Below are 17,809 nucleotides of genomic sequence, written 5' to 3'. Positions count from 1 at the left end.
CGTACCTGCAAGACAAGGAGAAAGGGAACAATCAGTCAGCACTTCGAATCAAGCTTCCGATCTGGAACTGATTGTCTGGAACCCTTCCCTGATTGATTACCTAGCATGGCTCTCGAGTAGTCATCTTTGATTGTTGCAGAGAAGATACCACTCCTGCATCAGGGACAAATACTGCAAGAGAAGAAACCACACATGCATCGGGGAAAACTAGGGAAAATACCATTTCTGCAAGGGGAACAGATAAAGCAAGTGAAAATGATACATCGAAGCTCATGGAGAATCAACAAGCACAATCAACATGTGCTGATTCATTCCCGACAGAGTCGAAGATCACTTGCCACTTGAAGCTCCTCGTGGTTCAATTTCATTCAAGATCAAGCATCAACGACCCTTAAAGAAATCACAAGTCCAACTCAAGATCAAGTGTCCACCACCCTTGAATCAAATTTAGCTCCAGATAAATGAGATAAATTTAGACTTTTGGAGGAAACCAGAAAACCCTCCAGCCCAGTTCAAGACCACGCCTGTGGAAAGTCAACAAGCACAACAAATGTGGTACTACTCATCAGGGAGAACATCCAAAAAAAAAAACAGATCAAGATTTTAAACAAGTCAATCGAAGACTTGTGGCCATCCAAGAAAGAGTGTTGTGAATAATATGTGGATGGCCCACATGAACAGTTTGTTACTATTCATGCACAGTATTTTCACTATTCATTTGTGGAAATTTTGTAAAGTGAATAATGTTGCTACAGTAATCTTTTTACTTATAAAATGAGAGCATACGGAGAAAAGCGAAAAAATAAAAAATAAAAAATAAAAAAAAGCTACAAGGCTCACAGCAAAGAGAGAAAGAAGAGAGGAGAAAATAGAGAGAGTTATCTTTGTAATATTATTATTCCAAATTATATATGAAAGCACCACTGTTGCCCCGAGAACGTACTCCAGTCACACCGACTGTAGAGGAATCTTGTAAATTTTGTATCTTATTTATTCCACTGCACATACCGCCGATTTTACAACAAAAGGGTTACTTTGTGTGTTATTTTTCCAGTCGTGTGTGTATATCAGTATATGGGCTCCCTTGTTCGGCTTTTTATTTTTATTTTTTTTTTGAATTATTCTCTTTTGATTCATGCTTCCATAGATCGTGCCCGAAATAAATAGGCTTGTTTGTATAACAGGCAAAACCAATAATTAGTAAATTATTTTCTTTTGCTGGAAGCTTCCCCAGATTGTGGCCCAAAATATTTAGCAAGTTGTTTGCTGCTTGTTTGGATAACAGACCAAGCAAATAATTAGCAAATTATGCTTTCTTGCTTCAAGCTTCAGATAGAAGGGAGCTAACAAACAAGCAACATTGCAGGTCTTTGCTGTTATAATCTTTGTGGTGCAGCGTTGTTGGCACTTCCTGTATACTAACAACTTTGCATATATAATATGTTTAGTTGTTGCTTTTATTGACTTTCTTTAAATAATTAGCAAGTTAGGTTAGTAAATGTTGTACATTGGTGGATATTTGGTTAGTAAATATTGTTTGGTGATCCTGATTATATTTTGATGCTTGTAGGTAATCATGACCTATTCACACTTGACTGGTCAGTATGTGGGTGGTATTGTACAATGGGTTGACAATTATACTAAAGATTATATGTCCAGGCTTGATCTGTATGAGGCTGCTACAGTGTTTGGGTATAATTAAGAGACTGCAAGTTTTTACTATTGGCATTTGGCACCAAATAAAGGTTTTTTTTTTGTGAATTGAATGCGATGTAGATGTGTTTCAGTGGGTTTCACTCATATCTCCTCAAGTTAGGCTGCATTTGTTATACTCGGTTGACTTAAGGAAAATCACAAACAATCCTGGGAGTGATGTGTGCAGCTTCTTTTGTTGATGTGGATGCTCAGTTTGAGGGGTTTAATGCGGATGATGAATATGAAGAAAATAAGAGTGTGGAGGTTGTTGGAGACACTATAGAAGAAATAGATGAAGAGGTTATAGATTCAGAAAAAGAGGAAGATAACAATGGGGTTACTTTTATATTCAAGGATTCTGACTATGAACAATTTGAGGAAGATGATGACAAAGGTGCAAAAAATGTAAAGGGAAATGACATCTTGTTTGATCAGATTATAGCAGGTGATTCTATTGAAGCCACCTTGCCATTGGAGTAGATCTTATTTCAGAACATTGGTAAAGTGTGATTTGTTATTGAATGAAATGTGTGAGTCATTTAGTTCTGCAATTTTAGATGCAAGAGATAAACTGATTATTACGATGTTACAAAGGATTCAAAAATATTTGATGTTGGCTAGGCTAAGATAAGCTAAGTGGACCCAACAAGTTGGACCTAGAATTTTAAAGATTGTTGAAAAAAATCAAATGGATGGTTTCAATAGTTTTGCCAATTATTCAGGGAATGATCAATATCAAGTGCATACTTTGGTTGGTAGTATGTTTGCAGTAGATTTGGAAAGGCATACTTGCTCTTGTAGGAAGTGGCAGCTATGTGGCATTCCTTGTCCCTATGCTATATCCGCAATTGCTAGGAAGGAGGCTAGTCCACAAGTGTTTGTTCACTCACTTTACAAAATGCCAGCTTATGATAGGTGTTATGAAGTGTATATTGCTCCTATGCCCAGAAAGAACAATGGAAGAGAACCTGTCTTAGGCCTATTAAACCCCTTTTTTACCACAAGCAACTTGGAAGACCTAAAGGCAAAAGAACAAAAGCACCAAAGAAGGCAACAATGCTAAGGAAATATGATGTTGTAATGCAATGCCAAACCTGTGCAGAGGAAGGACACAACAAAACAGGTTGTCCACAAAGGCTACTACAATCACAATAAGGTTTTGGACTCACAAAAGAGGTAATTTGATCAGCAAGGACTGTATTTATTTTGAGTGTTGTTATATATCACTTCTCTAGTCGCTAAGTGAACATAAATAATGTAGAGTCATGGGCAAACAATCAATACAAGCATATCTAAAGGGTCTAGCTCAAATGCAAATGAACCTAAAGCAGCAAAAGGAAATAACACAATAAGAGGTATTAACTCAAAAGCAAAGGATTGAGCACAATTGCAAAGGTAACTGTAAATTGGACTTGTATCAAATACTTATATTGTGTTTGACTCTACTATATACGTAGTTGTATGAAATTAATAATTGGGTATAAATGGTTTTGATGTAGGAAACTGGTATACATCACCACTTTGGGGCTGCTTCATCTCAAACTAGGTCATAAGGAACTTTTAAACTACATGTAATAACAAGAATCTATCTTTCTTAATTAAAAAAATAGTTGTTATAGATTAATTTTTGTTGTTTTGGGTTTGCTAACATTTTTGTTGCTTTCGTGTTGAATTGAAATAGGTGAACCGAGGTCAGAGACGGATCTACAGAGGGACCTGGGAGGTCCCAGGACCCCTCGACAATTCTAAAATGCTGCTAGAAATTTTCCGAAGGACCCCTCGTACTTGAACACGAGGCTTGTGCAGACTGTCTGTGCTGCAACAGCAGCAAGTTGCAGCTTGCAACGGAGAAGAAAGAAAACAGGGCATTTAAAAAAATTGGTCCAAAACGCAGTGTTTTGGCCAATTTGTTATTTTATTTATTTATTTATTTATTTATTTATTTTAAAACCAATGAGATAAACGTTGCAATTGGTCCACCGTTTGCAACATGATTCCATAATCTTTTTGAAAGTCTAGCCCCACATGGGCCATCTTTCTCGTCCCGAGAGTCCCTTTCGCTTCTCCTTTCCTCGTTCCACTGCTTTTTCCCCCTAATTCTCCCATCTTTCTTATTTTCACCCAAAACCCTAAATTTCTAATCCCACCCAATCCTATATTATAATTACATTACTCCAATATCATACCTCCACTTGTTTCAATTCTCACGGATCGAGATAGATCGGCACTTCAAGATCAACTTGATATTTACATTCATTTTGTGCGTTCTGATAATGATTTTTCTCAATTGCGGGGAATTAATGAGCTTGCTAAGAAAATGGTGGAGAAAGGGTTGCATCGAACATTTGCATATGTATATTTGCTTGTTCAGTTGGTTTTGGTTTTACCGGTTGCAACTGCTTCAGTGGAGAAGGCATTTTCCGCTATGAATATCAATAAGGGTCCACTTCGCAACAAAATAGGAGATCAATGGTCGAGTGACAGCTTAGTTGTTTACATTGAGAAAGATGTTTTTTCATGTATTGGTAATGAAGCTATCATGGAACATTTTCAGACTATGAAACCTCGTTGTGGACGCTTGAATTAGGATTTTATAGCTTGTAATGTTGTTTTGCACATGATTTTTGAATGAAATGTATTATATTTAACTTTTCAATGTTATTTTTGTCTATAAATTTTTTAACCTTTATTATTGGGACCCCCCGAGTTTAAAATCCTGGATCCGCCACTGACCGAGGTGGTCGTGTGAATCAAGTCACAAGGACAGCTAATGAAATGGCATCACAACCCCAACATGTTCCCGAAAAAGCAAGACCATGGAGAGTGTAACCATGATGTGTTGCAGGACCTTTTGTACTGTTAATGAAAACCTTTGGTGTTGAGATTAAGTTGTTCTTTTAATAGGATTATGCTGCAGAACTATAAATTTGATAGGTTTTATTGATTTTGGCAATAGGTGCAAGTCTATTGCATATTTTTTGTGGATGTTGTTAAACTTTATTAAAGCACTCAAAATACAAAACTAATTGTAGTAAGAATCGTTAATTTCATTTTGGTAAACTGGGTGCAAAGCTAATATTTTGCAATTGCTAATTAAAGTTCTATGGCTAATTTAGACAAAATTGTACGGAATGAACTAGCGGAAGAGAAGAAGAAAAATAGAATGTCTACATTATGGATAAAATTACTTTTTTACCCTAAAAGAATTGGCTTGTGCCGTGCATGTGACCAAGTTGGATGGAAAATTCTCAAATCTAATATCAAGAGGGTAAATTGGTCAATTACAAAAGTTCATGGGGGTAATTGGCTAAAATTAAAGTTCAAGGGGAAAATTGGCAGCTTCTTACAAGTTCAGGGGGAAAACAACTTAGTGAAGCGTTTGAGATAGTATCGAACAAAGAAACAGGAATATAAAAATAATAATAATTAATTCTCTTTTTCTGTTTTTTTTTTCTTTTTTCTTTTTCTTTTTCTTTTTGTCTTTTCCTTTTTCTTTTTCTTTTTTCGGAACGCTTTTCTTTTTTAGTCCCGGTGAAGCTGAATCCCTTTGTTTTTTTGTCTTCAGTGGTGTAATACAAATACTAGGGATGCCTCGAGTTTTTTTAAGTGGCTGATTTGTTATCAGAAACGAACATACACAAATATGAACTTTGGCTGCACTATGTGCTCATAGCTTAATATGAAGATTGCCCAAAAAATCAATCCGTGAGTATTAATTTTTTCTTACTAGTTTGATCTAACATATGTTCAATTGACATAAATTTAGATTTCATAAATTTACAGATTGAAGATGACACGCACAGTTGTCCCTAGTCCAATTGTCCATGAACTTCTAAACAAAAATAACTATGAAGAATGGAGTTTGCAAGTTAAAACCTATATGTTGGCAGAAGATCTTTGGGACGTTGTAGAAGCCACCACTAAGCCCCCCGAACAAGAAGATGATGAAGTTGAATTTAAAGCTTGGAGGAAGAGTAATGCCAAGGCTTTGCACTCCATCCAGATTTCTTGTGGGGTTGATACTTTTTCTTTTATTATGGGCGCCAGCGCGGCCAAAGTTGCCTGGGATATTTTGGCAAAAGAGTTGAAGCCAGCTAAAGCATCCCAAGCCACAGGAACCGGTATGTGTACCTTCGCCTTTTCCATATAATTAGGCATTTGTCTTTGGAATTAACTTGGATCCTCACATGACGATGGAAAGTTTATTATCAAAATACTTTGTGATTGATTTACAAAATTTTATGCTTGTGATCAAAATTGTTAATGTTATAAATCACTTGGTAATTAAAGATTCTTTTTGTAAAATTAATAAAATATGAGATCATTTGATCATTGAACTGTCTAAAAACAGATGGTTAAATTCAATACAAGCGTTACAAACCATCTATATCTATATGCAACAATTGATTGACCAACAACCTTAGAATTAATTGATTTTCTACAAAAATGATTTTTATTGAATGATTTATAATTTGAACGATTTTTATCATAAGCACGAACTGTGAATCAATGACGAAGTGTTTTTTCAAATTTTTTTATGAGGAACTCCTCAACTTTGAGGTTCCAAACATACATCTTTGCCTTTTTGTCGTACTGTATACAAAGTGTAGGGAGCCCGATTTATTTGGCCTTCCAAAAGGAAAAGCCACTAATAGTTGACATTTTGTTTTTGTTCATATTCATTAAAAAGAGAGACGTCTTTTTTTTTTTGTCAATAAAAAGAGAGACATAAATTGTGTGAGTACTGTCAGTTTTGGCTTCGGCCTGGTTCTTTTCAGTTGAATAAGATCTATCCCTAATAGAATAGTTCAATTTAAACTACAGCAAAACTAAGATTGGAAGAAGAAGAAATATATTTCCCAATAGAGAATGATGGGATATAAACATAAATGATTTTATTTTTCAGGGGAGATATCCAACGATCACACGAATAACAACCCAAAGATTGTTGAGGCAGAGCCAGAGAATGATGTCATAAAAGAATTGCCCCATGAAGGTATTATGTCTCAATTCTTATAAAGATTTCCATTCAATATTTATTAATTAAACTTCTACTTCTACATTGTTATTTGCACTGTAAAATAATCACTTCTTTTGCTTTTTTCATGGAGAAAACTAAAATGCACAATGCCATTGACTTTGAATTCCTATCAACAGTTGCAATTTACAAAGAAAAAGAGACGGTATTCAATGGTAAAATAGAACAAAAGTAGTTTATATATACAATAAAATGAAGAAGAATAAGAAAAATACGTAAGAAGTATTAGTCTATATGTTTTTGTTTTGGTGATGAGGGTAACAACTATATGTTACGTACATTATGGGGATATATATAACGTTAGCTAGCTTGGCAGGAGACGAAGACAACCAAGTTAATCAAACTATTACGGATTTCATGAGGAGGGGTGAGTTTGATGCTGCGATGGGGCTTCTTAAGCTAAATCCTGAGGCAGTAACTGCGATAATTAGGGAAGATGAGACTATTCTTCACTGGGCAGTCTCTTTTAAGAAGCTGGACATTGCAAAAGAATTGGTGCACTTAATGAGACCAGAAGACTTGGAAATACAAGACTCTGAGGGTCTTACTGCTCTTCATCGTGTTATATTGGATATTCCAGAAAGCGTCGAACTAGCCAAATGCATGGTTGAAAAGAACAAGAAGTTACTCAGAATTGTCCTTCCTTACCAGAAAACCATCCCACTTTTGGCCGGCAAAATTACCCCACTTATTCAGGTTCATTGTCGTCTTCGTGGAGGAGAAAAAATGGCTCAATACCTTTATTCCGTCACTCCGCACGAAACACTGAACGATTCCGAACGCGCTGCGCTTATTATCCACGGTCTTATGTTAAAAAGATTTGGTAAGATCAACATTCAAATGATAATTATTATTAGTGGCGCCTTAATTTCTTTTACTTGTGTACATTCTATAAAACCGTTGTATATTAAAATGTTGAGACTAATCTAATTTTATACTAGATCTATAGAGGTTATTTCTAAACACTTCACAATATGTAGATATTGCGTGGAATTTAATTCAGCGTTGCCCGGAGTCAGTCATTGCTAAAAATTTTTACGGGAGAACACCTTTAAATGAACTAGCTGGTATGCGTTCTGCATTCTTAAGTGGAAGCTCGCTCAATTTCTGGGAACAATGGATTTATGACGGTTAGTAATGCTTTCCATTTTCTCTTCATTTTAAATTTTGTCCTAATTAAGCTTTCTATTTTCTTTTATTCTTATGAGACGCAGCAATAGAAAATTCTTAGTTCAAGGAACTAGTTTATATCACTTATTGATATATAAGTGGGCTTGTGTTCTTATCTTGAAAGGCATACAAATAAAACCAATTGAGGAACCTATTCCTACCATTGATGATGCTGTTTTTATAAACGTTCCAAAATCGGAAGATGGCAACCAGAGTAATAAAAGGCAAAGGCATCTCATTTGCTCAGGTACGTATGTTACATGACAGACGTGCCATTTTTTTTTTTGTTAATGTTTAGTTGTTTCATACATTAAGGTACCACAACTATATATAAATCAATTAGCAAGCATATTTTAGGAAAAGCCCTTATATTTCAAGATAAACCCATTGACCATATTTTAGGAGAAGCCTTTATTCTTGAAGTGAAATTGGCAAGGTCAATCTCCCTATTGGTTCTGTATATATCATTTTTATTTTCCCTTTTTATTTAACTTGATTTATAGATCCATCTGGATGCTTCTTCTTTTTTATTTTTTTTATTTTTTTGTTCACTCCTACGGTCCTACTACTATAGTATCTACCTCGATAATGGATATGCAGGAGGTCATTTTCTTCATATTTACCTCTTTTCTAACTTGGTTTCAAATGATGGTGGGGCTTATCTTCTATCAACATACATATCAAGTCTTGGTCTTATATTTTTATCCATTGTAACCTATTAATTAATATATCATTTTATGTTGCAATTTATGTTTTTAAATACAACTATGTATTACAAGTAGACACTTATTTATAAGTCATATAATAATTTAATTAAATTTGAATAAAATTGCTTAGGCCCTGTAGTCCAACTAGCGGCTTTTAAAACATTGGTCAAAGCTGTCAAATCTAGTGGTACTAAAAGTTTGATTAGGGCTGGGCACGGGCCGGGCCGGGCCCAAATTTGGAAGAACCGGACCTACCCGTTTTAAAATGTAACGGGCCGGGCCGGGCCGGGTGTAGGGATTTTAAGTTTGGGAACCGGACCTAACCCTGCCCGTATCAAACGGGCCGGTTCGGGACGGGTCCACGGGTCCAATAACTTTTTTTTTTTTTTTTTAATCTGGTTATGGGCATACTAAGATTGAAGCAGAATGAGGTGTGGTTCCAGTGCTGATGAAAAGGAAGAAGCTTGTAGAACCAAATAGCAGAATGAGGTTATGTGCATACCAAGTAGAATTGCTTATACGAAACCCCTGTCAAATTTGAGGATACACAAAAGAACCAGGAAAGAAGCAACTAGGAAAGGTATCAGTAGTTTTACGAAACCCCTGTCAATGGAAATCAATATTTGTTTCACAACATGATGCAATTTCTCTCACATAACTGTCAATTCAATAGTATCATCAGTGCGTCTTAAACTCTCGAAACAACAGACAAACCAAGCACCAAAACTAGAAGATAATTGTCACATGGAATGGTTAACATTTGTGCCTTGTCCACACAAGATACTCATCCAACCAAAATTCATCACTCTTTCAAATCATAAACCTCGAAGATCAAATACATCTTACTTCCTATTCGATTTCCTAGTGTAGCTTTGCTCATAGAATAAGTACGCTATATCGTACACTATATTCAACATGATTCAAAGAACACGAGAAATGATATAGCGAGATCCCAACATCTCAAAGAAGCAAACTTTTATCCTAATAGTCCTCTTACCATCTTTCACCAAAACACCCAAACTAACAAATCACACAATTAGAATTAGATAAAGAGATTCTAAATCGAAATTAGCACAAATGCTGAAGACCATTACCGTGGTGTCCTTGACTTGCAGCAGCATGCAAGGGATCAAACCCGGACCGGTTCTTCTTCGTAACGGTCTCCCGATTCGAATATTTCAACAGCTCCTTAACCACATCAAGGTGCCCTTTATCCGCCGCCGTGAACAAAGCCGTATCTCCCAGCTCATTGACCTCATTCACTACCGCCGCCCGAACCTCAGCCACCTCCGTATCAAACTCCGCACCGCTAACTGTCCCCACAATCTGCGAATCGATATTGTCGAGAATCTTCTTCACGGCGGCTAGATCCGCACGCTGAGCCGCCAAGTGGAGCTCCGTGTCGTTGTGCCGCCCGGTGACCTGCTTCAAGTACTTCTTCTTCCCCGCCTGGTCCATCCGCTTTCCGGAGTTGGAAAGCACCAAAGCCGGCGCCGACGTCGTGGAAGACGGAGACGGCGACGGCGATGGCTCCGCCAGAGAGTTCTGGTTTGGCTGTGCAGTCATCGGACCCTTCTCTAAATCCCCATCACCTCCTACAAGTGAACACTGAAGTCGTGTCGTGTCGGAGAAGGTGGACGGAGGAGCGGCGCTGCGAATTTGAGAAAGGGTTGGAGTGTTGGAGAGATTGAGATTTGAGACTGAACACTGAAGTCTGAAACTGATTTGGAAACCTAGGTTACAAATTAACGGTTCAGATTGAATGATAGGTTATCATTCAATCTCAACCGTTGATTATAATATGAAACGGGCCGGTCCGGGGCCCCGTTTTTCTAAGGTGTAGGAACCGGCCCGCCCCGTAAATAACCATGCCCCGGCCCGCCCCGCCCCGTTTGTTCCCAAAAAAAAAGGGACCCGGCCCTTACCCGCCCTGAACCTACACTACCCGCCCCTACCCGCGGTTCCTTTACCCGTTTGCCCACCCCTAAGTTTGATTATTGTGGTTGTTTTGGAATTATTCAAAATATTTATGGAGTTTGGAACCCTTTTGCCTTTTTATTAAAATCGATATTCTACACTCATCTAAACTAAGTAGAAAAAGAGAGTTTAAACCTGGGACTGAGTGGATTGAAGAAAAATGTCTAATCACCAGGGCAATCCACCACCTACTTAGGTCTTTTATATGTGGGTTAGAGTTGTTGATTTTGGTTTCAAAGAAACTCACCTCCAACAACTGTAAAAATGTGCAGGCACAAGGAGGCTATTTACACAATATTGATTTTGATTTTGAAGAAACTCATCGCATTTTTGTATCATATTAAGTAATGTTAAAGAGATCAAATTTTTGTATCATTTTATATGGTTTAAACGGGGATATAACCTTTTCTTTTCCTTTCCTTTCTTTTTTTGATAAAAAAGGGATATAACTAATTGGTAATGGATTTGGATCCTCTTCTGAGCCCAAGAGGAGGATCCTCTTGACCAAACATTGTGGGCTGTTGGATTTTTATCCAACGGATACAAACAGGAGGGTCCCTTTAAAGTTTATCCCACAATGCTTGGTCAGGAGAGGATCCAAGTCCATTGGTAATTGAAGACTTTACTGACAATTTGGAATTTCAATGCAGATACGAGTTTATTTCGTGGACTAGTGGTCAAGACCTTCGGTAAACTTTTGGGTACGCTACATTATGAATTGATTTCTATGGAAATTCATTCCACACATTCTTTTTAGTCTTTTATTATATTCTCTTACACATCTTTGTTTAATTTTGGTCGTTGATTTTGTTTGTTTTATTCAATTTAATGTCCATATATAAATAGGGGTGTGTGAAAAACTTAAAAGGGTGTGTAAAAATCACTTTTCTTTTCTTTTCCTATTTATTGTCTTTATAATTTTTAATTACTTTCTTTTAATTTTTTTTTTCAATTATTTTCTAATTCTATATACATAATTAAGGGTATATTGTTTGATTTGCTTTGAATGTTAATGTAGGATTCGATCGTATATATCAAATGAAATTGGTCCATGTTCGGATCCTTAAATTTCTAGCACACATGTGTGAAGTGACAAAAAAGAAAGATGTCAAAGAATTGCAAGGCTTGGAAGCAGCAATGTTCCTAGCAATAAAAAGAGGACATGTGGAGTATATTACTCATTTATACAGAGCAAATTATAACCTCCGTCAAATCACCAATGAAAAAGGCCGGAACATCTTTCAATTTGCAGCTGAATGTCGTCAACATAAAGTTTTTAGTCTATTATATGGACTACATGAAAACAACCGGGAATGGTTCGTAAGTTGGAAAGATAAGTCGAGAAATAACATGTTGCATGTGGTAGGAACTATTTCCTCCGCCGCACAGATTAATCTTATTCGAGGTGCAGCTTTGCAAATGCAAAGGGAACTGCAATGGTTCAAGGTGACTACTTATATATAGAATTAATTATATATTATACTTATAAAATCTAGGTTATTATATAAGCGACTACTTAATCATATTCGTGAAAATTGATGATGGAACCCCTCCTTTCTCCTATTCACCATCTTCTCTCTAGTATAAAATTGAAATTTATAAGGAAATCAGAAGTTATTTTATTTATTTGTGGTCCATTCTTTCATAACGTGAACTGAAAATACCTTGAGACTTGGCCATAAGGATTTGTACCAAGAGATAAGAATTACTCTTCGGATGTATATAGTCACATCTGTTCTAAGTTTTTGTTGAATGACATGCAGGAGGTGGAACGTTTTGCACAGCCCGTAGATCATGAAGTAATAAATAAAACGGATGAGATGACACCACGTGAATTATTTACCAAGGGTCACAAGGACTTGGTGAAAGAGGGTGAAAAGGCAATGAAAGGTACAGCAACATCTTGTACAGTCGTAGGGGCTCTCATCGTTACTATCATGTTTGCTGCAGCGTTTACGGTTCCTGGTGGAAATAAACAAGATACAGGTCTTCCTATGTTCTTAAGTCAAAGGGCATTCATAACTTTTATAGTTTCAGATGTTATATCACTCTTTTCTTCCACAACTTCAGTAATGATATTTTTGGGAATCCTCACATCGCGTTATGCTGAAGATGATTTCCTGAAATCATTGCCAACAAAAATGATATTAGGCCTTATCACCCTTTTTTTATCTATCGCCACCATGATGATAGCTTTTTCTTCAGCCCTTTCCATTATGCTTCATGGAAAATCATCTATTGTTATTCTAGTTACTTTGCTTGCAAGTGTTCCAGTTGCATCTTTCATATGGATGCAATTTCCCCTCCTTCTTGAGTTAGTCATTTCTACTTACGGAGCAGGAGTGTTTGATAGCAAAATAAAGGATTGGCCTCGTGAAGACCCCAAATACTCGGTCTCGTGTTAACGTGATTATAAATTATGCTTATTAGTTTTGGAGTTGCTATAATTTTTTTATTATTTTATTATTTTTTATTTTATTATTATTATTATTATTATTATTATTATTATTATTATTTTATGCTTGTAATGAAATGTTGTTTGGATCATGTATAATAAAACCAAATCCACCCTGGTTGTAACGAAAAGACATTAATGTACGTGTTTGAACATTTAGCCTTCGTATTGCATCCATTCTTCTTTTGAATGTGACATTTTACTGCAGTAGCAGAAAGTAATTATGTCTATACATTTTGATGCCGGTTAGAATGAATGATGACTTTTTTGAAATGCTAGCTTGGCAGCTCTCAACACACAGAAGTAAAATTGACTGTCATAGATTGGTTAACAAAAGAAAATGGATTTTTATATCAAATGCACCAGCAGCTACGTATTATATATTTGGGTGAACTGTCAATTTAATCCCTAAATTATCACTTGAGTGAAAATTAGGTTCCTAAACTATTTTTTTCAGAAAAAATCAGTCATTGAATTATAAAAATATACCAATTACATCCTTAATAGAGTAAATTGTAGCAATGGTCCCTCAACTTTAACTCAATTGAAGCAATGGTCCCTCAACTAAAAATCCATTACCATTGGTCACTCAACTCATCAAAACATCCAGCTATGATCCCTCAACTAAAAATCTATTACCATTGGTCCCTCAACTTTGATCCAACTAGAGAAATAGTCCCTCAACTTTAACCCAATTGGAGCAATGATCCCTTAGCTTTAACCCAACTGTAGCAATGGTCCTTCCAACATAACTCACTTTGGACAAAATTTAGACGAATTTGACGAAAATGATCATATCTACACGTTTTGATGAGTTGATGGACCCTCAATTCATCTAGACGTTAGATCCGCAACCTATATGAAATGTTAAGGGCTTATAGGCGAAAAAATAACGGTATTACACTCTAAGTATGTCAAGTGACTTAAGTTCACGAAAAATTAGATAAATTACCTTCGAATGTAATAATAGAGATGAAATTAACAATTTTTAATGAATTTAGAAACTTATTTTAACAAAAATCTAATTCATAAATCTAATTTTCACTGAGGTGAATGACTAAATTGTTGGAACTGAACTAGGTCACTAAGAGTTTTGAGAATGCAAAGTATGAAAGCACTGGTATACTCGGGAGAATTCTTATTTACTTGAAACAAACAACTTCGGCTATTAAATAGCCTTACATCAAACAGGAAATCAAATAACAACCCACGATTATTCAGGACCTAAAATCGTGGTGAGCAACTAGATTAAAACAGAAAACAACTTGTCCCTCAAGTATAGGAGGGTTATTAGCACGTCCAGGAATAAAGCCTAGAATAAAGGAACCCTAACAACTAGACTTTTGACTATTTCAACATCCTCCCTTAAACTGAATACCATTGATATTTAGTTTATTCCAGGGTATTCACGAACACCTATTAACTCTCGCATCTTCAAAAACACTTCAAGCTTTAACGGCTTTGTCATGATGTCTGCAGTCTGTTCTTGAGTAGAACACTGTAACAGCTCCACAACTCTATCTTTGACAAGATCTCGAAGGAAATGAAACCGAACATCTATGTGTTTACTGCGACCATGCATTACCGGATTCTTTGAAAGTTTAATGGTTGAGACATTATCACAATAAACTACTGTTGGACCACTTTCCCTCAAACTTAAACTCCCCAGAATTCTTCTTAACCACACCACTTGACATGCACTTGAAGCTGCAGCTATAAACTCTGCTTCAGTAGTAGAGAGAGTAACCACTGGTTGTTTCTTCGAAGACCACGAAACTGCACCTGAATTCATCATAAAAACATAACCTGAAGTGCTTTTTCTGTCATCTTGATCACCGGCATAGTCACTGTCCGTGTAGCCAATAAGCTCTTCATCTCCTCCCTTCTTGTAAAACACCCAAAAACCAGTGGTGCCTTTCACGTACCTTAAAATCCTTTTAGCTGCCATTAGATGAGTCTCAGTAGGATGCTCCATATACCTACTAATCAAACTTACAGTGAACATAAGATCAGGACATGTAGCTGTTAAGTACATGAGACTTCCTACCATCTGTTTATAAAGCGTGCTATCAACATTCACCCCTTCTTCATCACGAGTTAGTTTAAAGCCAGGAACAACAGGGTTGTGCACTAAGTTGCATTGATCCATATTAAACCTTTCTAACACTTCCTGTGCATACTTTCGTTGACTGATGAATATTCCATCCGTTGTCTGCACCACTTATATGCCAAGAAAGTACCTCATTTGTCCGAGATCAGTTATGTCAAACTCATCCATCATGGACCTTTTAAATTGCTCAAACAATGACTCATCATTTCCAGTGAATATAAGATCATCAACATAGAGGCATACAATTAAGTTTTTACCTTCATTTGTTGCCTTAATGAACAGTGTATGCTCGTAGGGACATTTATTGAAACCTTCCTTGATGAAGTACGACTCTATTCGACTGTACCATACCCGTGGAGCCTGCTTGAGTCTATAGAGTGCCTTATTGAGACGATATACCTTGGACTCACTCCCTTTATGTTCATAACCAGGTGGTTGTTCAACAAACACTTCCTCATCAATTGCATCGTGCAAAAAAGCTGATTTGACGTCGAGTTGGTAAATCTTCCAACTTTTTTGTGCAACAAGAGAAATGACCACTCGTATTGTATCCAGTTGAGCCACTGGTGCAAACACCTCAGAGAAATCAACTCCATATTGTTGACTATATCCCTTTGCAACAAGCCAAGCCTTATACTTGTCAACCTCCCCATTTTCATTCAGTTTTGTCTTGAAAACCCACTTCACTCCAATAGTTTTTCCCCCCGATGGCAAATCAGTCAACTCCCACGTATCATTCTTCTCTATAGCTTATATTTCTCGATCCATTGCTTGTCTCCACTTCTCACTCTTCACGGCATCGTAATAAGTTGTTGGATCACCATTAGTAAACAAGGCTAGGTGAGCCAAGTTTACACTTTCTTCATCAGCGAGACCTTTACCAGTTTCATAATCTCTCATCCAGATTGGTGGTCTTCGAGTTCGTCCTTCTTGAGATGCACTGCCTTCAACCGTGACTTCTCCTACTTCAAATGAATCGTTACCATGAGACTCATTGGTTCCCATATCTTCAATAGCTCCAGATCCTTCTTCATCTTCTATGATTGTTTCTTCATCAGTTTCCCATTCAAGATCAGTTAAGATAGCCTGCTCATGAATGTCATCCCAATTCCATTGTTCATCTTCCTCAAAAACCACATCTCGACTTACAATAATTTTTTGTGATATGGGATCAAACAGTCTATAAGCTTTAGATTCCTCACTTACCCCTAACAGTATGCATTTGAGGCTTTTGTCATCAAGTTTCACTCTTTTGCTATCAAGTACATGCACGTGAAATACACATCCAAAAACTCTAAAGTGATCCACCGATGGTTTGTGCCCACTCTAAGCTTCTTCAAGTGTCTTGCTTTTTACGGCAAGAGTTGGACTTCGATTCAATATATGCACTGCCCAGTTCACTGCTTTGGGCCAGAAAGTTTTTGGAATTTGCTTCTCTAATAGCATGCACCAAACCATATTCATGATAGTTCGATTCTTCCTTTCAGCTACGCCGTTTTGTTGAGGTGTGTAGGCAGCCGTCAACTGTCTGTGAATGCCATTCTCACTACAGAAACTTGTGAATTCATGTGACGTGAATTCACCTCCTCGATCTGTCTTTAAGCCTCTTATGAACGCTCATGTTTCCTTCTCCACTCTAGCTTTATAAGTTTTGAATGTAGCAAAGGCTTCTGATTTCTCCACCAGAAAATAAACCCACGTTCTTCTACTAAAATCATCAATAAAAGTGATGAGATACCTCTTCTTGCTATTTGAGACTGGACTTATCGGGCCACATATGTCAGCATGTATCAATTGTAATATCTTGGAGGCTCTCCATATACTTTCCCGTGGAAAAGAGTCAGGTGCTGTTTTCCCACAAGACAATCTTCACACACTTTCTGAGACGCTCTGAACTTTGGTAACCCTTCAACCATATTCCTTTGTTGCAGCACTTTCAGTCTATTCCAGGTCAAATGCCCATACCGACAGTGCCAAAGAGTTGCTTGATCAGTGGTTGTCATGGTGAGACTTTTTTGTTCCTTCAGTGAGCAACGAACAACCAAGGCAAACATCCTATTGCACGTCATCTCAGTCTCAAGAATTAGACCTTTCTCAGGATGAAAGATCTTGCACTTTCCATGTTGCATGAGCACAGCAAGTCCCCTCTCTTGAAGTTGACCAATGCTCAACAGATTATTCTTTAACTCAGGTACAAAGAAGACTCCTGTAACAACATGCACGATCCCATGCACCTCTATTCGCACCTTGCCCTTGCCCTTCACACTGAGACTGGAGTCATTTCCTAGCTTTACTGATTCTCTGATACTGTCATCCATCTCGATAAATACTTCATCACTGCCACTCATATGATTACTACATCCAGAATCCAGGAACCAATTGTACTTTTTCTCAGTTCCCTTAACATCCACTTGCGCCATCAGCAACATTTCTTCCTTTGTTTCTGCAAAATTCGCCTGTGAACCACTAGCTTTCTTTGGACATTCCCACTGAAAATGCCCTAGCTCATGATAGTTGTAGCATTCAATGATAGATTTGTCGAACCCAAATCTACCTCTTCCTCTTTCTCTTCCACGGTATGAGCCACGACCACCGCCTCTTCCTCCTTGTTGAATTCCAGAAGTGACTTGAAGAGCTTATTCATCCACAACTTGCCG

General features: G+C 37.1%; 1 protein-coding gene across 1 annotated transcript; it reads left to right on the top strand.

The window, feature by feature from the left end:
• Positions 1-5,305: 5,305 nt before the first annotated feature.
• LOC125475467 lies at positions 5,306-13,051 on the top strand. Its single transcript, XM_048580216.1, has 9 exons — positions 5,306-5,400; positions 5,479-5,816; positions 6,602-6,691; positions 7,050-7,556; positions 7,714-7,863; positions 8,028-8,150; positions 11,238-11,288; positions 11,606-12,033; positions 12,351-13,051. Exons 1-9 carry the CDS (start codon positions 5,375-5,377, stop codon positions 12,990-12,992), a joined length of 2,355 nt encoding a protein of 784 aa, XP_048436173.1. The 5' UTR covers positions 5,306-5,374; the 3' UTR covers positions 12,993-13,051.
• Positions 13,052-17,809: the final 4,758 nt, after the last annotated feature.

The sequence above is a fragment of a genome, unplaced genomic scaffold (genome assembly GCF_019419815.1).
Source record: "Pyrus x bretschneideri cultivar Hongxiangsu unplaced genomic scaffold, Pyrus_bretschneideri_v1 Contig15, whole genome shotgun sequence".
Taxonomy (NCBI): Eukaryota; Viridiplantae; Streptophyta; class Magnoliopsida; order Rosales; family Rosaceae; genus Pyrus; species Pyrus x bretschneideri.
This window is presented reverse-complemented; position numbering and strand designations above follow the sequence as displayed.

What these genes read in the sequence shown, in the direction of transcription:
- LOC125475467 (XM_048580216.1), top strand. Translation starts at nt 5,375, where the DNA reads ATGAAGATTGCCCAAAAAATCAATCC. An exon ending in ATCCCAAGCCACAGGAACCG is followed by an intron (nt 5,817 to 6,601) that starts GTATGTGTACCT and finishes TTTATTTTTCAG; the next exon opens with GGGAGATATCCAACGATCAC. An exon ending in AAAAGAATTGCCCCATGAAG is followed by an intron (nt 6,692 to 7,049) that starts GTATTATGTCTC and finishes CTAGCTTGGCAG; the next exon opens with GAGACGAAGACAACCAAGTT.